General features: G+C 41.9%; 1 protein-coding gene across 1 annotated transcript in view; it reads right to left on the minus strand.

The window, feature by feature from the left end:
- PCDH15 (protocadherin related 15) overlaps window positions 1–21939 on the minus strand; it is a 383291-nt gene that overhangs the window by 60985 nt on the left and 300367 nt on the right. Inside the window, exons 24-26 of the mRNA XM_042862789.1 lie at window positions 10032–10141; window positions 9455–9595; window positions 788–915 (exon numbers count right to left, since the gene is read on the minus strand). Coding sequence (XP_042718723.1) covers window positions 788–915; window positions 9455–9595; window positions 10032–10141 — 379 coding nt within the window. The remainder of the gene's footprint in view (window positions 1–787; window positions 916–9454; window positions 9596–10031; window positions 10142–21939) is intronic.

Here is a 21939-nt window from a genome sequence, read left to right on the forward strand (position 1 = left end):
ACTTTGAGGTCAACATAAAAATCTGAGTGGGTCATATATTTGTGCCCTCTCATGCATAAGCTAGAATCAGCAACTTGAAAAATATTCCACTAACAAAGTGAAAAACATGCAGGAGGCCTGCTGAGGTAACAAAATAAAGGCAAAGGAAACGAGCTGAGCTGGAAAGTCCCAGCAACCCAAGCTGCCTCCAGCACTAAAGACTGCACCACAAAGCATTTTTAAGAGAACAAAAAAAAAAAAAAAAAAAAAAAAAAACACCCCAGCTTTTATTCTAAGCTAGCTTTTCTGCTGGAGGCTAATTATATTCCAGATATCTTCTTATATTCAGATATCTTTCCTTGAAATTTCTTATTTCATTGTTTGCTTTTTAACGACAAATAATCCATCTTACCCAGAAGTTGTGTCAGAGTGCACAGACCTGAGAGTTACTTCCCCAGTTTTCCAACACAAAAGAATCACCTAAACATTAACATACATAAAATGATAGCTAGAAATCTTCAACTGCTGACCATGCAGATTCAGCATGAATCTCCAAATCAGCCATGCATCAATGACTGCTGGAATACAAGGCCAGCACACCTATATCATACACACATGGAGACCATCACACTTGCAACTATCATCAAACACTGACTCTACAAAAGTAATTACCCATTTGTGTTCACCATACTTGTTTATAAAAACTAATCATAAGGAAATTAGTGGCTTCAGTTCAAATAGGCTTAGAAGAACCACGTAAGTATTTTTCTACTGCAAGTGAATATTAATGTGACAACTGCAGACTTACCTTAACTTTAAGCACAGAAGAAAACATCTTAGCATCTTCAGACACTCCTCCAATGTACATTTTTTTGGTAAAAACAGGCGCATGATCGTTCTCATCCTTCACTTCAATGAACACTTTGGCTGTATTACCTAAAACAGGGAAATAGCATAGCTAGACCATTAGGCAGTCAATCTTTAACACCTATTGGAGCTTAAATGTTTACAGCCCAAGTGGATCCTGTGAAAAATGTGCATAGATGACACTATAGAAATAAACATTTCAGAAATGATAACACATCTGGTATTAAAAACATGAGTTTGAAGGAGGTCAAGGAGTTTCATGCTTTTACCTCCCACCTTTGCCATTCTTTTCTTACAGAAAATAAGTGTACACCTGCATTTTGCTACTATGGCTGTATGAATTTGCACGTAGGCAGAAGGCTTCAGAAAGCAAACCACAACGGATTAGAATAGAGAAGCAGAAGACAGAACAGCATACTTCAGTAACACAGATCTGATCACATTAAATTCTCACAAGCATTATAAAGAGGTAATGAACATGCAACGTATACTAATAACTAAGCTATAAAGAAAAGCTTGCCTTTTTCCCTTCCTGTGTAACTTGCTTCATATATTTTAATTCATACTAACTTCCATGCAATTACTTAATGAGGAGCTCTGCAACACTGTCTGTTAGCTCCAGGAGACCATCATGATACTGAACATGGCAAGTCAATATAGCTCCATCAACATCTGCCTAAGCATGAGTATTAGAAGCTCAATACATTTTCAAGACAAAAAATACAGCTGTTAAGTAGTTACTGCTCCACTGGTAAACAATAAACATCTCTTCTTTCCTGTAAGGAAAATGGTCCAGCAAAAACTATGGACGTGCTGCAAAGAAAGGTTCAACTGCACAGCCATCAATATCAAGATTTGTTTGTCTCGTTCAAAACTGTGTAATCCATAAAGAATGCTGGAAATGATGGCATCCAGTTCATTAAAACCACATTTTCAAGCGGTAAATTGACTCATTTCAGAGTTGATTTTCCCAGTCTCTTTCAGTGCCAGTGTAATTTAAATGCTGCACAGGTGCCATGCTGATTGGCATTAGTTTCCAAAAGCAGGCTCATTTACAAAGAGCTTAGTGCCTCTCCAGGTGGGGGAAAGCTTGTTATAACCAGACTATATCTCAGACTGCCCAGGTCATCTAAAACGTTGCAGGTGAGGGGTCCTGATAATGGCAAACAAATATAGAATTCATAATAGCAATGGGAATTTGAGAAAACTATTTAAAATGGCATCCGCTGTACTAGCATGTGAAGAAGAACAAAGGAAGGATGAAAAGAAAAAAAGGGAAATGACATTTCTTCAAAGGAGTAATGATTTTTGCACTAGCCACAGTGGGGTTGGACTCGATGATCTCTGGAGGTCCCTTCCAACCCCTACAATTCTGTGATTCTGTGATTCTGTCTGCACAAAAGGTTAAAGTACTTGTAGGTGCTTTTACACCAAGCCACAAGGAAAAATGACTTCATATGAAGCTCTCTCTTTAAAGTTACAAAAAATAAGCCACAGGCCAACAGAAAGATTTCAGCATCTGAATATGCATAATGTTGATATAGTGATCTATCTGTAATCATGTTCCGTTTGCTTGTTTTAAAAGAACACTTCCATATTATTTATTATGGTGAAGAAAAACGCCCATCCAAGAGCTGTTGTAAGAATGCATGAGAATTCAGTCTCAGTTAAAAACTGCAGCCCCATAGAGAAGAATGCAATTTCAGCAGGATCAGAGCACTGCATGCAGTCACCTTCCCCTGCTGAGCTAATAGACAGTTCCATCAAGGGCTGGCACCAGTTTTCTACTGTAAGGGCCCAACTGCATCCCATTCGATGCTGCTAGGAGTAGCATTTGCTAACCCACACTAACTCTCCATAATGCCCATCAAATATTTTCTGTATGGGGCTCACAAGTGGCGTCATTTTAAGCTGGTTTTGGTGAGGAGGCTGAGCCTTGTGCAAAGTTTGCTTTGCAATTTGCTCAAAACCATTTGTTTAATTTGTTAGTAGTTCTCCGAGCTGCCAAAATGCTGATTTGTTCAGCAATGGTTGAACACTTTGAAAATGAGAACATTATTACACAAAGCACAAAGCAAATGAAATACTCTGCATATTTCCAGACTGACATTAGTATCACTGGTGTTGAATTAAACATACACGCTCTATCTTACAGCCATTTATACAGAATCATAGAACCCTTAGAGCTGGAGGGGACTTTCAGAGGTCATCTGGTCCACCTCCCCTGCAATGAACAGGGACATCTATCACTACATCAGGTTGCCCAGCCTCGCTGTGGAAGTTTCCAGGCACAGGCATCTACCACCTCTCTGGGCAGCCTGTGCCAGTGCTTATAACTCATTCCTCCTGGCAGACAAACAGGAACATGGTGGCAGTGAACTCTGCACTGTACTATGCCTTCAGTCTGATTCCAGCCTGCAGCTGGCCACAGTGAGTGATAAGCAGCCAGCTGCAGAAGTTGCTGTACTCTCACATGGAATAACCCTAGAAGAAGCCCACATTAGAATCCCTGATCAGAAATAGAGCCATGCCTGTGAAGGCAGTGCCAGAGCCTCTGTGATGGGGATGCCCCAGCTGTGCTGCTCCATCTTGTTGGACATCCCTGCAGTCCTGAAGGTCAGCCAGCCCACGAGGGACATTTCTGCACCATCACCTCCTGCAAGGTCTCATGTGTCTCAATCGTCTCCTCTCTTCCATACTGCACTGGGAGAACTGCAGTGTGCAAAGGGCACAGATCTGCAGCTCCTTTTCAGACATCCTCAGCTTCTAAGCACCTAACGTACTGCATGCACTACTCCAATTTTTTTTAATTTTTTTTTATTTTATTTTATTTTCCAATTACAGACAGTCTTTCCCCAGGCCAGAAGGTAAGGCTTTTGGATTCTTTCAGCTGAAGGAGAGTAAAAGCATCCAGAAAAGCTGCTCTGAAGAGAGCCTGATGAACCTGTTCAAGAGATAAAGCTCATGTATCTAGAACAGTCAACTTCAGAAGCAAAAACAACAGCTCTAGGGAGATGGTCAGAACCACTGTGTGCTAACATTTACAGATGTTCTTTCCAAACATGGTTGCAGAAATTTCTACTACCACTGCTTACTTCAGTGGTTTAATTAAGCGCCTGCTTCATGTCAACCTATAGTTTCTGGTTAGACCACAGAAATTAAGCTGAACTAAAAGAACACTATTTGAACAGTGGGACATCAGAAGTTGGCTGAACTCTGATTTGAGTGCTACCAGATTTGTTTTACACTGTGCTTTCACCAATGTTATGACACTGGTCTACCACCACCTGGTACAGCAAGCTGATACAGTTGCTATTCATACACCCTAAGTATTAACACAGAAAAACATCCTGGGACACCATCCCAGAGAATGCATGGCAGAGGAGGCAGATTTGCAGCCCTTTGGGACGCAGAAAGTGATTTGTCCATCTGTCACAGCTCCCACCTTTGGGCATGAGCATGGCTCACACAACACATAACGTAGTATTCAGCAAAGCTGACTGACATGAAAACAACATGGAAGTGTGTTATCCTCCCAGCTGGTCCAACACTTTTGAGGTATCTCACCTCTTCACTTTCTGGAAGCGAAGCTGATTTTTAAGAAGAGTGTGTGCTGCTCTGAATTCTGATGCAGCCCTTAGAGTTAGGAGGGATAGCTACAGCTCTCCCTTACTCCTGCATCAGGCTGCAGGCAGACACAAAGAGGGCACTCACAATATCTGAGAAAGAATTTTGCTTACCAAGACAGTGCCTGTGCCACTGCAGAAGAAACAGCAGATTTTGTTGTTTGCTGTTTGTTTTTATTCTCAATAAAAAACAGTAAAATCACCACATGGTTCTTGCATCTCTAGGAACCTGTAGCATGTACCTGCTGTTCTTCCTCTCACTACAAACTGGGGTCAATTAGATCAGCAAGAGAACAGGCAGAAATGAAAAAGGGGATGCAGGAGAGATTACAAATGACACCACAAGCTTCCAAGTGAAGATGCAGGAGGCAAGATCAGGGATGCAGGGCAGAGCTCTGCCACACAAATCCACGTACAAGTCCACGTTATGAGAAATCTCCCTTTCCCCTCCCATTGTGAGAATATGGCTTACTGGAGAGGCAACCTTAGAGACAATGTGAATGTGAAAAGGCAAAATGTGCAGAACAGTAACCTGAAGCCATCAACACTGCCTTCTGGTTTCCTCAACAACCAATTGAGCCAGAAACTCAAGTGACTTCTCCTGAAGACAAGCATTTCAGACAGCACTCTGCCAGCTGGTACCACCTTTCCCTCAGAGGCCTAATTGCTGAACAGTCTGTTTGCATCCACGTCCGTCTGCAGACAGACACTGGCACAGCCTGAAGTACCTGGTTGAGCAGCCACAGAGGACAGGTAAAGCTGTGCTCAGATGGCAGTGGTAACTCAAGGTAAGAGAGCAAATGACATACATGCATACTTGGGGAATGAGAAGTGCTTTTCTCAGATGCTGGAAACTGGGAACACAGTAAAATGTGAGACTGCTGCCTTTCTTTTGTGTTCTCAAGGATTTGCAAGGCCATTTTGTCCACGTGGTATTCAAAAGCAAACACATTCTGGCTCTGCTGTTGGCTCTTCTACCATATCAAAGTGTGAAGACCTGCTACCTCCCATCACGGTTCACATTTTGTGCCTGGCTCAGGGACCAGAATGTCCCTGCTCACGATTGCTTTGATTCTTAAAACTGGGACCATGATTACTTTGGTGATAAAACCCCTTTCCTATCTTTGTAAGTCTCCACTGCTCTTTCTCAGTGTGTTTGGGCAGCACTTCCTCTTCTCTCATCCTTCTGCCTTCCCCTGTCTCCTCCTGTCCCTTCCTCCTCACCAGCAGTTGTCCTGAGCACTTTTCCTCTGGGTATCAAACTTCAGGACAGTGAAGTGCTGATGAAAACTCCCCAAAAGCCAACTGTTCAAATGAGAAAAGATACAATGTTTAGTCTGTCCTTGGTCAAGAAGTACTTTTATTCAGTGAATAGTTAATTGTACTGATATAAAAAACAGAGTGTGAAGGCCCTGCCTGTGGCGGGGGGGGGTGGAATGATGATCCTTTGGGTCCCTTCCAACCCAAGCCATTCTATGATTCTGTGATACCTTCCCTTCAGCTCACTACTTCACATCTCTTCTTCGGATGGAGGTGCTGCTCACCCTGGGATTAATGACAAAGCAGTGCCTGCACAGTGCAGAACACATCCTGCCATACGCAGCTCTGTGCTGTTCCCTTTATGTAAATATTCTCCCATTTCTCATCCTACCCAGTGAGGGAAAACTGAAAACTTCTAGCTGAAAGCTAATGACCACGATCTTCATTTGTCTCACAGTATGCTGTGAGCCTATAGTTTATAGACAATCTAAGAAGCAAAGAGCAGACACACAAAAAAAAACCAGCTACTAAATTAAACTGAAATGATGAAGTTCATTAATACTTGAGGTCACTGAGGGTTCAGCATCAGCAAATGCCGATTCCTCCAGCCAGAATTCTAAGTTTTTAACTTCACGATCATCAGAAGAGCTGACATTTCATCCATTCAAGTGAAATGTAAAAGCACTTTCACTCAGGAATTTCACATTACAAAGTTTCAGTGAAAGTTACTCACTTAAGAAGCTCAATTTTGCTAAATGTGAGAGCATGATTTTGCATGATTAAATATCATCAAAAAAGAAAATGGAAAGACTACTACAAATGTGGGAATCAAACCAAGAGGTCGAGGAGTCTCCATTACAAAGGCCTAGGTAATCTAGTTAGCCAGATACTTGTAAAGTGTTTTACAAATACATCATCTGCCAAATTCTTCAGCTATCTATCCAGCAGACTGTAGACTGAAAATTTAATATATACTACTTACTCACTGATATCCCAATATGTACCGCAAGTACATGTCTGTTTCAACTGAAAAAAATATAAGCACTGGCCATTACCAGGTATTCCTGAATATAATAACTTGGCCACCCTCTTTCATGAGCTACTGCACAGAAGGGAGCACTGATCCCATGTAGACCATGAATGGGAGAAGGGACAATGCAGTACTGCATTGTACAGAAATGCAGCATTCCCAGACCTCCCCCAGGCACAAAGTGATGAGGTCAGCTGCTGCTGACTCTCTCTCCTTCTCTTGATATGTCATCAGTGGTGGATGTAACAGCATACAGGACCTTCCATTGCTGTTAATGTCGTTCAACTTCTGATCATGGAATAATCCCTATGTACTGTGCCACAAATGCACGTGTACAATCTCTGTTATGGAAGAAGATATATCTATCAAAATATGCTTTCATTTTCACAATAGTCTTCTGCTAGTTGCACAGGCAGTTGTGACAAGCCTGACAGAGGTATTTTAACTGCAATGCTTCATATGATGTCTCAGGTCTTACTGCATTATCACAGTTTGAGAGCACATTCTCAAATATTGGGGTCTGTTGTCATCACAGAAAAGTCAGGGTTGAAACAGACCGCAAAGACCATCTAATTTCAACTCCCTGCTATGTGCAGGGTCGCCAACCACCAGACCAGGCTGCCCAGAGCCACATCCAGCCTGGCCTTGAATGCCTCCAGGGATGGGGCATCCACAACCTCCTTGGGCAACCTGTTCCAGTGCCTCACCACCCTCTGGGTGAAAAACTTCCTCCTAATATCCAACCTAAACCTCCTTTGTCTCAGTTTAAAATCATTTCCCCTTGTCCTATCACTATCCACCCTCGTAAACAGCCATTCCCCCTCCTGTTTATATGCTCCCTTCAAGTGCTGGAAGGCCACAATGAGATCTCTCCTGAGCCTTTTGTAAGTCCAGTCCCTTCAACTTCGCAGGAGAGGTGCTCCAGCCCTCTCATCGTCATACTAACCTCAGTAACTTAAAAAAAAATGAAAAAAATGGCAAGAAAATTATTTTTAGCTACCAATTTCTATATTGCAAGCAGATTTTCCAGTAATATATTACTGGAAGAAAAAGCATTGTACCCCATTTTAAATTTTATCCCCTGAATTATAATCTCTAATTTATACACTATACTTTCATAAATGTGCAGCAAATCAGCACAGAAATAAATTGGAGCTGGGTTTCCTAACATTTATGGCTATTCATTAGAACAACAATTAGAACACTAATTACAGAATAGGACAGCAAAATCAGCTAAGTACAGCCCTTCCTCTGCGATTCAGCAACTATTAATTCCACAGATCACAACTCATGGGGTGGGAAAGACCATCTGCCATGGGACAGCGTGGTCACTTTTGACACCATTGGCACTTGGGCTCCCTTCCTATCAAAGCACTGACCAAAGAGGTGACACAGTTGCAGAGTGGAAGGGAGTGCTCACCTTATACCTGAGGCATAAGTCACCTAGTGCTCCTTGTTCCTCAGGGCAGGCAGAAAGGTGACAGTCCAATGCTACTGACCCCTAGGGAGTCCTCAGCTCACATGAGGGGGAATGCAGTGAGGTGGTACAGCAGCACAAATGACTTGAAATAGACTTACAGTCAGTTTCCAGTGAAATGGGAACGCAGTATTCTCATAGCCTTTAAATTATTTTCAATCCCTTGCTACCTTAGAGGAGTTTCTCTATTTGACATTCCCATGCCCTGGGCTTACTGCCATCGAGACCATGATGGTCCTTACCTAGAGATTATAAAATCCAGCAAAAAAATAAAGACAAATATTGCATATGAAAAAAGCTTGTGATGTGAACATACCATTTTTCTTTGGTACAAGCTATTAACGCTTTTGTAATTAGAGCTCAAACATGGCTTAAATAGGAAGGTGTAAAAGATGGGATGGGACATTAAGTGAGACATGTTCAAAGCCAGACTGCTCAGGCCTTTTCCTTATAGGAAGCACAACAAAATGTCCAGAAGTCCTTCTGAAGTCATTCAAACAAGAAAATCATTAAAAGGAGAAAAAAAATCTCTCACACTCGGAGACAGTCAAAATAAAACAGTTAGTAAACAGAACTCCTTTGTGCCTGGAGCTCTGCAAAGAAACTTCCTGCCACAGACCATCCTTTTCTCCAATTTGCTCTCACGTGGGGTTGCAATAAGCTCCCCAAACACCCCCAAGAGATGCTTAGGACATCTTGTTCTTCCTGTCACCCTTGCTGCCTATCTATCCCATATTCCTCTCTGCAGAGTCCTCGCGTTTTCTGCCTTCCATTACTCTCCTGTGCCTCATACTCAGTTTGTTCAGAACTTACACATCCCCACACACACAAGTCCCCAGCCCAGCAGGGAGGAGCAGTTTGCAGTTGGGCTGCATAATGCATTTATGAAAAACTGTCGCATTCTATCACGGAAAACTTGAATTACACTGAAAATGTTTGATCTGCACCATCAGCTCACTATTTGTATACAAATATGAGCCTATCTGGGTCAGTGAGATCTCTGTCTAACACAGATGTGCTTTGGGAGGATCAAACCTAACAGTTATCCTGTAGAGAACACGAACAGAGATCCACAAATGCACACTCTGCCTTTCACAAATGATCATCACTGCTCAATTTCTGAGGACACAACAGAAGCGAGACTGCAGTTAACAGTATTACAAAAATTAAGAATACATTAAAAAGATACTCAACAACAAGGATCTTTAAACTTACTTTTGGATGGGACACGCAGGTTGGATCGTACCACTTGTAATGAGTCTGCCTGAACTCGAAGTTCATAACTTGTCACTCTTTCATAATCCAGAGGCTTTTTAACAGAGATCACACCTGTTCTGTTATTAATAGCAAACATATCTGAAAGCCAGCAAAAGAACAGAAGTTTTGTCAATGACAAAATGTTTCTATTTTGTGAAATCACTGCTTTGACACCAACTCCAGGCAGCATACTAGAGCTAGGAAGCATACTGTCCCCAGTGGAGGAGACACACATTGGACATGGAGATGACTTTACATTGTTAATAAAGAAATACAAGACTTCCCAACAGAGAAGGCTAAGTGCAAGCTCTACATAAAGTAACTTCACCTCTTTTTAAGAAGCAAAGTCTGCTCCTGCACCTGTTTTTGTTTGTGGCTGGACAGGATTGACAACAACAGCAGGAACAGTCCCTCCTGCTTGTACTGATGAGGCGGGACCTCACTTTAGCTCACTTTTCTGCTAGTCACTGTTTCTTGAAAACTTCTGATGCATTCACTGTGCTCAGCACACTCAGATCAAGTTACTAGTACTTACCCTCCTCATTTCCTGACACAATTGAATATACAATAGTTTGGTTCAAGGCAGCTGCCATCACTGTAGTGACCACAGTTCCTTTTGGTGCACTTTCACTCACTGGGGGAGGTCTGCAGAAACGAACAGAAGTATTTGTGTTATCCTCCCTGATAACGATATTGCCTGAACAGCAGAATACTGACAAACTCGCCCTTCAGTTGGCAATTTCAACCATCCATTATGCTGCCAAAGAAGGATGACCTGCATTAAGAAAGATTTAACCCCTGCCTTCGGCAAATGCAAAAAAAAAAAAAAAACAAGTGTGGGCCAACAGACAAAAGTGAGAGTATAAAGATATAACAGTCTTTTGATATGATAAATGAAAACAAGGAGATAATGAGTAAGAAATAACAGAAACACAAGAACCATCACACCCTGATAAACTGCAAGTAAAACCTTAGACCATAACAGTTCTTTCATTAAAAGCACCTTTACTCAGAAAACTGTAATCTACCAGGAACATGTGCAGGAAAATTCCTACATGAGTAACCCTCTTTAAAATTTGAACAGTGAGCACTATGAAAGCCACTATGAAAGCCACTTTCATAGGAGCTTCCATTCATGAGAAAGAGCTGGAAGTTGCTCTAATCACTCATTTCCTGTCATAAAAGCCAAGATGCTGCAATCTGAGCATATAGATGGGTCTTTTAATTGTTTTGGAAATTGGATTTGATTTCTCTCCCTCTCCTGTAGTTCAAATGCTCTGCCTCCTTGGAAAATGTGATGAGTAACACTCTGAGACGCTGTTTCCTCCAGGAAACCATGATGACTTTCACATAAATGAGGAGTTCATTTGTGATAATGAATTCTCACACGGCAGAAGTATTTCAGTTTTGAATTCTCCAGAATTCTCGACAGAATCTGTACCTCCACTAACTTCAGAGCATATTTTAAGCAATTCTTCTTTCAACTTCCTCCAGATAATGTTAGAACACACCATCCCCATACCTTTCCCATACCAAGAGTAGTAAGTTGGGATCCCAGTTTGCAATCTGAACTATTGAATCAAGCCAACACTTCACCTTCACACACCAAGAGACCAGTCTGTCCTTCATTACAGACTTTTCCTTTGGGATGAACTCACCACAGGTCCAATTTCTACACTTGACTGCTCCTGCCTCAGATTACACTGTCCATAAAGAGTATGCCAAAGGCAAACTGTATCCATGACCCATGGAGCTATGATGTCCTCTTTCTTCCCTTGTGACATCTTCCATCACTTTATATCCTTCATTTGTTTTGTCAGTGCAGAGGGCCTAGGTCCTCTTTAATTCAATCACTGCATCTTCCTCAACATGTTGGGACACCAATTCTTCTGAGATGCCTTTCAATACACAAATAAGGGGGGAAAATATACTTCCAGGCTGAGCCACACTGTACCACAACACTGGCCCTCTGACTCTTTCGCGAAAAAGATTCTTGCTTTTACTCATTTACACACAGAGCAGATCACCAGATCCATTCAGCCAGTTCCATTCTTCTGTCTCAAATGTGCTGTCAGCAGTACAATTCACTATTGGTGCTGATTTATTAAGCTACAGAACTGCTGTTTCACAGTGCATATTAACACGCATTCTACAAATGCAAAGGTCAGTTAATCTTAGAGAAAAAAGGCCATCAAATCTGAAACCATTTCAAGCTGTAGTTTTTTTTTTTTTTCTTAAAAGAGGTCCATGATGCAGGCGAGAGTGGAAAATAAAGATCCACCTAATGTCAGTTACTATATCATTTTTTCTTTTTCTTCTGAGGCACTTAGTTTGAACAAAAACCCTATGACTATGTATGTACAAAACCCACAATTCCTCTGAAGCACAGTTTATTCTTTTAATAGAAATGGCCTTGTAGCTTCCCCTCCAACACAGCTGAATTTAATGAATTGACAAATCAATATTTATTAGGAAACAGTTTTTGTGCTCACTATGAGAGACCATGGACAGAGTGGACAGAACACTGCCATGGTAACTGTATTGATTTCATTTCCCTGATTAACTAAGGTGATCGAGTTCAAAGGGAGCAATGCATCGGCGGAATTAAAACCTACAACCAGGTTCTTGACATCTTGCTGCATTGTACTGACAGGAACCAGTAAAAGACAAAGGTATTCAACTGACAATATATGGTTCTTTATCCTGTACTACAAGCTCTAACAAGCTTTCTTAGGGGATAAGCTCATCATCTGGTATTTCTTCTGTAACCATCACAGCAACATGTAAGTTGGATGACATTCACTTCAGTGCTTTGATAGGAATAATAAATAGTATCTTGCTAGCATGCAGGATGGGATGACTCCAATTGAGGATCAGTGGAAACCCCATAGGGTCCTTGGTCTCAGCATGATGCCACTCCACTGCCCAAGCCATACTCAATGAGGCACAGTAGGAAAAGAGGGCATGAAAGTAGCAGAGCACACAACAGAGCAGCCTCAAGGTTTGTGCCATGCTAAACTGAGGTTGGATTTGGAAAGAAAAAAACACCTTCAAAAACTGATGCTTAATAATGTGCCTTCTGTCCTATTCTTTGCATTTAGTTATCCTGAACAAACTTAAGAATTGCCTGTATTTACAATCTCTCTTTAGGGCCTCTACTGTACCATTTGCTATTCATGAGCCATAAACCGTCCTTCAAAAAAAACCAACAAGAACAAAACAAAACAAGGAAAAATGGCATGTAACATAACAAAAACAAGATTAAAATAAATCTATTGGTTATAAAGAAAGACATAGAAAAAGTAAGAAAAAATGTACACAAGTTGTAAAAAGGTAACATCTTATAATTTGCTACATCTCAATTATTGTCATCTTGGATCAGAGGAGGAAGTGAAGACAGGATACATAGTAAATACACTGGTAAGGTATATTTTTTAAACCCCAAAGTGAAATCTATCCTTTTCCTCATCTTCCCTTTGCTGAACAAGTTCATTTTTCAATTTGTCTGCTATTCAATGTGCTTTAAATGCACCATGAAATTTTTCTATCTCCAAAAGCATGAACATGAGATTTAATCAAAAATTAAATTTAAAACCAGCAAACCCAATAATAAATCGGAAAATTGGTTTAGTACTGAAGTTTAATAGCATGATGTGCACACACGCTGCATTGGACACATCAGTTGACTGTTCTGTGGATTTTATTTTAGTTCATGGAGGTCCACTAGCATAGCTCATTTTTAACTTTATTTTTATAATTACATTACTAAAATTCTTAGCTCAACTTGATTAAAATCTCATATGGACCTCTCCTTGTCAAATAATGTCCCTATCTTCTCTTATATTACAGTTTCTGGAAATGTTTTGGCCTTAGCTACTTTTAACACTCAATGGCATTTCACCTGAAGCTTTCTGGCCGAAATGTTTCTGAACATTGCACCCATTCCTGCACAGACTTTCATCTTAATCCTCATGGGAAGCAATTTCATTTGGCTTTTTTTCTGTCTGATGTTTTGCATTGAAGAGAAATTATATAAGTTATTAAAAAATGTATTTTTCTAGAGAAAGGTCAAGTGTAGACAGAGCAATAAATGTTCTAAAATGAGGTGAGCTAAAAGTGAGGTTACATGGAAACTGAGACAGCTGAGAACAAATCTACAACAGAAATGCTTGAAATATGCCTCACTGTGCAGTTGAGTTTTAAAGAAATGTTAAATAAAAAAAAAAGTTTAATTGGTGTAGCACTGCTGATAATTATAGAAACAAGCAAGCAAGAAGTAACGGCACCTCCTTTTGTTTTCTCACCAACATTTAGGCTACCTTGGCTGCTCCCAAAAAGTGAAGGACCTAGCCACATTTCCGAGCTGCAATGGCATTCTCATCGTCCAGTCTGTGCAGCTCTAACAATCTGAAGGGTTTGACAGAGACTATGAGTCTTCTCTGCAAAAAGTCTTTTGTTGTTAATTAGATACACCTACCAAGCAGCGCATGTTCAAAGTGCGCTGAGAAGGATGATGCGTTCCTCACTGTACTTAACATCCTCACTTTCTGCCTCAATCCTCAAATGGGTTCAAGACATTCTGACCTTTTCATGGCATTTACATCCGAAACAGATGACAAGGGAGTTTGGGCATTGCTGAAGTGAGCTCCTGTCATAACCTATTATCTTTTAAACCGAGCGTCAAATTTTATTCCCAGGAGCTCTCTTGTCAGTAGGCATCACGCATTTGTGTGATCCCACTGATTTTCGTAAATTCCAGCTGAGGACATGAAGACATAAATATTTCTGTCAAATATTACTGTAGAAGCGAAAAAAGAAAAAATCCCTGACAAGCAGAACGCAGATCTCTCTCACATACTCGAGTCTGCCTGCGAGATGGGTATCAGTGGGATCAAATCTAAGAGTATAGATAATGCAGTGGTTTTGTGCTCTTAACTGGCTGACAGTTGGTTGGGTTTAGTGCTACATTTGTGTCAGTACATCTCTTCCACTTCACCACTCCTGGAGTGATCTGCTTCTACACTTCAGCCATGGTGCCAAAAGCAGTCCTCAGCCCTGACTCTCACACCAAGCATAGCAAGGCAGAGTCCCTGCATGCACCCAGGCCCCATGCTACTTCTGGTGTAATCAGGGCAGCTGAATGGGAACTGCTGAATCATGGCCTGAACTTCTGATTGACCACCTGAGGCAAGTACTGAATCAGCCATGCAGCACAGGTGAAAGCAATTCAGCTGTGTGACCAGAAGGGCTGGAGCCTGGCTGCACCTCTTCTGGACCCCATTTAAGGGCTGACTGCCACTAAGGAGGGATCTCTCTCCAGAGATTGCTCTTATTGGAGGTTTTTTTTTTTTCTTGTGAGCCCAGGACACAGATAAGCTTTTCCATTCACTTTCAACTATCCCTTTCCAAAGTGATCATCTTTCCAGCTATACGCTCTCTAAAAACCAGCCTAACCGCTCTGTATGCTTGTCAATTGTATGGCAGCACACAGCTAGAGGCACTGCTCAAAGGGTAACATTAATTAAAATTAGTGTTTCCTTCTTATTTGGTAAAAAGTAGTATGAGATTTTAATAACTGTGATGTAGTACAACTTAGCAAAAGAGGAAAAACAATGACTCTACTACACAGTAAGCATCTAATTCCTTAATTTTTTCAATGAAAACCCTTAATATCTGCTGCAGAAACCATTTAATTTTCTTATATCTCATACCCACATGCTGAAGTGTGCTTTTATACTTGGTAACAAATAATTGCCATGAGAACACCCCCATACAATAGTGATCCCAGGGCAAAATCACATACATTTTCCTGAAGCTAAGCCTTCACCGACACCTGAGGCCAATTAAAACTGCATGTTGGACCTCATTCCTCTAACGCCAGCTTGGGGAAAACACTGAGGCTCCCTTCAACTCAGAGATGCTACATCTAAAATGTTGCCAGTGGTACTTCCCTCCTTCTTATGTCTTTCCTTTATGAAATGCACATTCCACAATAGGAAACGTGGGATGAGCAGCACTAAGACTTGGCCAGCCTGAGAAAAGGTTTACCCCCATAGAAGCTTTAAATCTACAAGTGTCTTAAAATACACTCTGGAGGGACAAAACCAACATCCCTACAAGACGGGGGAAATGACCCATCCTATGAGCACTGCTTAACATGGAAGGGAACTCAGTGAGGAAAAACTTCAGTAAACAGAGGCTTGAAGAAATAGAGCCCATGAGCACCCTGATGAAAAAATAACCACACTTAAGTCAGAAACATATATCCTGACACACTGACCTGCTGTTTTATTTAGGAAGCACCTTGGTTCCTTAGTAAAGCCATTCTGCTTGTGTGAAACAAGTTATGGCCTCTGAAAGTGCTTTGCTTCTTGAAGGGATGTGCCAATGACAAACATGAAAAGCTTGGAAACCTCACTGCTGCTCACCACCCCAAAATGCTCCCTTCCCCCTCAGATCTCCAGTGTCCTTGGGTTGAACTGCTCTTCTCTATCCTGGTTTGAGGAAAGGACATTCTCTGCTGCTGTCCTGATTTCCAAAAAGAACTTGTCAGGAGATTTCTTTGAGAGATGTACAGATGAACTTTTTTCCCCCCCCAGGAATAGTTATTTTTTCTTCATGTTTCTTTCATTCATTTGAAAAGGAGCCAAACTCTTAGAATAGTCACAACAAGAACAGCAAAGATGCTTCTAACCAAGCCCCAGACATTCATAACAGAGATGCCGCTCTGTGCCATACAGCATATCTTTTGTTGAACAAGAGAAGGTCCACATGTCACAAAACAAGAGAAGGTCACGTGTCAGGTTCCTTTGCACAGAACACATTTTCATGGTAGTGTGTTGTGCCCAGCACAGAAGCACAATGCCACACAACATTTGCCTCCTGTAATACCCTCAAAGCCCCAGCTTCCCAGATTTGTTTGTACACTGGAATCAAACTTCATATTAGCATACAAGAGGATGCATAACTTGAAACAGGATGTGGACTGATAACACAGCACTAACAGAAAATGTAAGTTTCCAGCAGTCTCCTTTTTCTGCTAAGAAGTGGTTGAGCACCTGTTTAATGTGTTCACAGGCACTAATTAGGAACCAATGACGCTGCTATTGGTTAACATTTCATTTTTTGCTACAGCAGCATGTCACTATTAGCAATGACCTTCTAGTTGCAGACAGGATGTGATATTTATTAATTAACAAAACAAAAAAGATTCCCAAGTCCCTTTGAACTTTTATTTTTTAAAAAATGATGATATTCTCATAAGAGAACGGGCTTGCGAAAAAAAAAATCTTTATATTCAGCTGAGGCTCACTTCACATCTGTTCTTCACTGTTACATGGTGCTACTAATTATGATCTGTTAATTAAGAAATCAAAGTGCTGCCATAACCTGTTTGGAAGTAATGGAAACTTCTGGAACAATTACCTGATCTAGGGTTCAATAAAGATGTGATTTGGGATGGAACCATAAGGACAAGAAAAATAATAGCATGGAAAAGGAACGCTCAAATTAGCTCGTCTGAACTTCCCCGGGAAGTGATTTATTACCACAGACATGGCTATTTCTCCGGCATAAGCAGAACAATATCCAAGTCAGCATTAAAAATGGTAAGAAACTGTGTAGATGACTGCAGCCAGCAAGCCAGCACTGTGCAGCCATGCAGGAAGCCTGGTGTGCTGATGTACCCTCCATTGCCTCACTGTGCCCCACAGCCCCGGGCCCGTGCTCAGGCTGCAGGGCTGAGGCCCTGCCCACACACTGCTGCCAAGTGCCCTGCACACAGTGTATGGTGCCTCACTGCTGTCAGTGCTCCAGAGAAGCAGCAAAATCTGACTGTCAGAACCCCGAAGGGAGATGCAGCGAGAAGAGCATCGGCAGCACAGCATCCTGCCCTGGCAGCACAAGGTCAAGCAGGCTGTGAGATGGATAGCCACATACAAATAAACATCTGCATGTTTTAGTCCTTCGACGCTGCTTCTTTTCTGCCTCTCCACCTATGTGTTTTTATTGAATGAGCAAACAACATTTGCCTGCTTTACTTCACACGCACAGCTGCTCTCAGCTCTCTCAAAGTCACAGCTAACATTCAAGGCAAGGGCAGAGAAGGATACGAGTGAGGAGCTCCTGATAGAGTGAAACCCTGCAGCTTCAGGCCCAGGCCAGCAGCACAGAAAAGACAAGGGTAGCAGTTAATGTGCTGCGGAGGCAGCCAGGCTGGCACCTAAGGATGCAGCAGAAGGTCATGATTTAGTGGCCACGGCAGTGATGAGTTGATTGGTTGGACTAGATGATCTGAGTGGTCTCTTCCAGCCTTAATGATTCTGTGATTTGCAGTATGTTGGCACCTTTAGAGGACAGCCAAGTAAGCCTGAAGCATCTAGCCCTTATTGATGGCCTGCAAGCCTCGGGGTTGTCATCTCTGTAACTGTTGAATGTGCTGCTGATCTACTAATGGGAAGTTAGAAGCTGGTGCAGAGGAGGATGTCCTAAAGCACAGCGCACCATGGCTGCTGGATGCTTCTGTGTGACCTGCTACTTCCCACCAGAAGAGTTGTCTGGATGCAGTAGATGGCTTTTCGATGTGACTCAGTGGACATCTATCTCAATTATTAGGAACTATATTTTAACACACTTATAGAGAAACTGCTCCATGTTGCACATGTTGATTTTCAGACATCTTGGCTTCTCTGTGCTGTTCCATATACATCGTGCAGCAGCACTTTAAGTCTTCAGTTATAATTTACAATCCAAACAGAAAAGGTGGTGTGTGGAGAGAAAAGGCTAATTAATTTCCTATAAATCGTGCAGTGTTGCAGTGGGAAAGCCAGTGCGCAAAAGGCATGCCTATAACTTGACTGCCTCCTGCTGAAATCACTTTAAGGCATGGAAATGTATCAGTCAGACCCTTCTGTAGCATGAACAGGACTCCAGGCAGAGGCCCTCATGTGCTGGGGTGCTTCTGACAGCACAGAGCTGCCAGATCAACAGCTCAAGGCACAGTCACGCTTTCATCTCCCAGTCTGCCTCATGTGGCTAGGCCTTTTTGATCACGCCATCTGGTCCCCCCTTCTCCCGTGTTTTGTACTTATTTCTGATTTGTAACACATTCTGCAAACTCTGCAGGCACCTTTAGTCTGTAAAAATGTTCAACTGTGACCTCTTACTAAATCCACAGAAGTGAAGTTTGTAGAAAAGCTAGAAGAAACTGTTGGAATCATCTAGATTAAAGTAATTATGCAAGCAAAGATCAATACTCATCCACTCCAAAGCCACCAGTTCTCAATTCTCAGAAAATTCTAGTATCCACATCCAGAAGTTTTGTGACAACATCACTGCTCTGAGCTGACGTTTACCCTGAAGATATATAATGTCAACTAAAACCCAAGGTTTTATGAAACCTGCCACCTTCATCTTGCATCACTGTCAGGAAACCAAACAGGAACTGCAGTTTGCAGAGTGAGAATCCCTAAAAACCTAAGAAATTGAAAACAGCCCTGCTCCACCACGTCACAGAATCTTAGAACTGAATCAGAAAGTTTGGGGATTATTTTCATTTTATTTCTGACATTGAAGAAAATGAATAACTGCTTTTGCTGCCCTCAAAAGACTTCTAAGAGTTTAATGCAGCAGTGTGCATCTCAAAAAAATTACCAAGAATGGAGCAGGGCTATTTCTTTGGAAAGTGACACTGGGCTATTCACCTAATCCTATGAATTTGTGAGGAGGAGAAGATAAGAGGGGTTACTGAGTTGTCATCTGTAAGTATTTAGGGGAGACAGAATGCTTTCTACTTTAAGCTTCCTTTACTGTAGGTAAATAAAGGTCCTATCTTCTGGGATGAAACTGAAGCTTGAGGTGGCCTCAGGAGATGCACACTTGATTCAGAAGGCAACGTCAGCTCTAATAGCAGACCTGCAGCTTAGGTTCTCTTCCCATAATCCTGCAAAGACCCTCTGGTGCTTTAAATGGAAGTGCAAAAACTCTTTGTGCTGAAGAAGAGGACCCCTCTGTGCTGCTCCAGCCGCTGTGCTGGCTCCTGAGGCACGGTGAATTAGCTTTTGGAGTTTACCCAAGACGTAGAATGTCTTGGAAAGATCTCAGCATCAAGTCCTCTTATTAAACACTGCTGGAATAACTTTTTCAAGTCTGAAATGAAAGGTTTTTTTCCTTTTCTCCCTCTTTTCATCAACATACTCTTTACTGTCTGAGACTGAGTAACAGGACATCATAACATACCCCGAGACTTCGCATTTTCTACTTCTTCCTCCTCTCCACAGTTACTAACCAACATTTCAATTAGATGCCTTCATTAGCACACTCCTGGCTGTAGGATCAAGGTATTTTCTCCTACTTGCCTTCTTTTATAAATGTGATTTAACTTTGCAAGTGACACACTACAAGAAGAATTGTCAGGAGAGTCTTTCCTTATCTTTATGGTATGGCTTCAAAATTCTGATACTCTAATCATGAGGAAAAACAATGCATATCATGATTTTTTCTCTAAATTCTTTAAAATAGCAGACAATGACTTGTCATTTGGTTCTGGAGAAGCAAATAATGATGCATTCTGTTTCTGCTTCCTGATTGCCAACAGTATTTGGCTTTGAAATTAGATTCATAAAATCCATTAATATTCTGGTACTGATTATAGTGTTACATTTGATGCAAGAGCACACACTGCAGCAAGGTTATAACGTCTTGAGACAGGGAGGCTGTGCACACTGATCTTGTTATTTCTTATTATTACAAAAATGTCAGAAACTCTTCCTGAACACTTTCACAGAAACCAGCCTTAACAAACTAACCAGCCTGAGCATCAGTTTGTTTTTTCACTTCATTTCAAGAAAATGGGAGTTGATTTTTTTTTTTTTAATTGTCAGAGTTTCATATTATGACCTAGTAGCAATAATAATCACCTGCACATCTTACATCAAAGAGCTCAAGTGTAAATTCCCTCTCAGAATCACAGAATCTCGAAGGTTCGAAAAGACCTCCAAAATCATCCAGTCCAACCATCCGCCTATCACCAATACTTCCCACTGACCCATGTCCCTCAGTACAACAATTACACATTTCTTTAACACCAGTGATGGTGACTCCACCACCTTCCTGGGCAGCCCATTCCAGTGCCTGACCACTCTTTCACAGAAGTATTTCCTAATGTCCAGCCTGAATCTCCCCTGGTGCAATGTGAGGCCATTCCCTCTTGTCCTATTGCTAGTTATGTGGGAAAAGAGGCTGACCCCACCTCACCAAAACCTCCCTACAGGAGCTAGAGAGAGTGATCAGGTTTCCCCTGAGCCTCCTCTTCCCCAGACTGACCCACCCAAGCTCCCTCAGCAGCTCCTCATAAGACCTGTGCTCCGGACCCTTCACAGCTTCATTATCCTTCTCTGAACATACTCCAGGGCCTCCATTTCCTTCTTGTAGTGAGGCGCCCAGCACTGACTGAACACAGCACTTGAGCTGCAGCCTCAGCAGGGCTGAGTACAGAGGGACAATCACTTCCCTGCTCCTGCTGGCTGCGCTATGTCTGATACGAGCCAGGATGCCATTGGCCTTCTTGGTTACCTGGGCACACTGCCAGCCCATGTTGAGCCAAGCACTGATCAACACCCCAGGTCCCTTTTCTACGCACAGTCTTCCCACCACTCTGCCCCAAGCCCGTAGCACTACCTGTGGTTGTTTTGGCCAAAGTGCAGGACCTGGCATTTGGTCTTGTTGAACCTCATCTCACTGGCCTCAGCTCAGCTATCCAGCCTGTCCAGATCCCTCTGTAGGGCTTTCCTACCCCCAGGCAGATCAACACTTCCTCCCAGCTTGGTGTAATTTGCAAACTAACTGAGGGCACACTCAATGCCCACATCCAGGTCATCAATAAAGATACTGAATGGGACCTCTCATTCAACACAAATGGCTCACAGGATCACACGTACTGAAACTGCATGGAGACAATAACCTGAAGCCCTGATGATCCTAGCTATATCTCAGTTGTAGGGAACTTTTTGTTTATCCACTCGACTGAGATTTTCAACCACTAAGAGGAGAATTTTAATAAAAGCGTTTCACTACTGTCAACCACAGCCCACAACTTTTCAGTTGGAGACAACCTATTAAGATGGTAATACTGCAGCACTATCTGCTAAGATTAAGGAACAGCTGTCCACCAAAAAAACTTGCAGCTAAGAGAAAGAACAATTCTGAAGTCTTTTGCTACCCTGACTTTGACGAATCAGAGTCCTGCATGTAATTGCACACATTTCTTCTTCTGGTGGACTCAAGTGTTAGCTCTTTCTTCAGAGCAGCATCAAATTCTATTTCCCAAAGAAGAGGTAACATCAGTAAATGCATTATCAGCTCTAAGCACACGAGGTTTCTGGTACACTGGTTCAAACCTTATTTTTGTGGCTTATTTCCTCCTGTGAGTCAAACGGAACAAGGAA

The sequence above is a fragment of the Lagopus leucura genome, unplaced genomic scaffold (assembly GCF_019238085.1).
Source record: "Lagopus leucura isolate 7727_CA_CO unplaced genomic scaffold, USGS_WTPT01 Super-Scaffold_739, whole genome shotgun sequence".
Classification (NCBI taxonomy): Eukaryota; Metazoa; Chordata; class Aves; order Galliformes; family Phasianidae; genus Lagopus; species Lagopus leucura.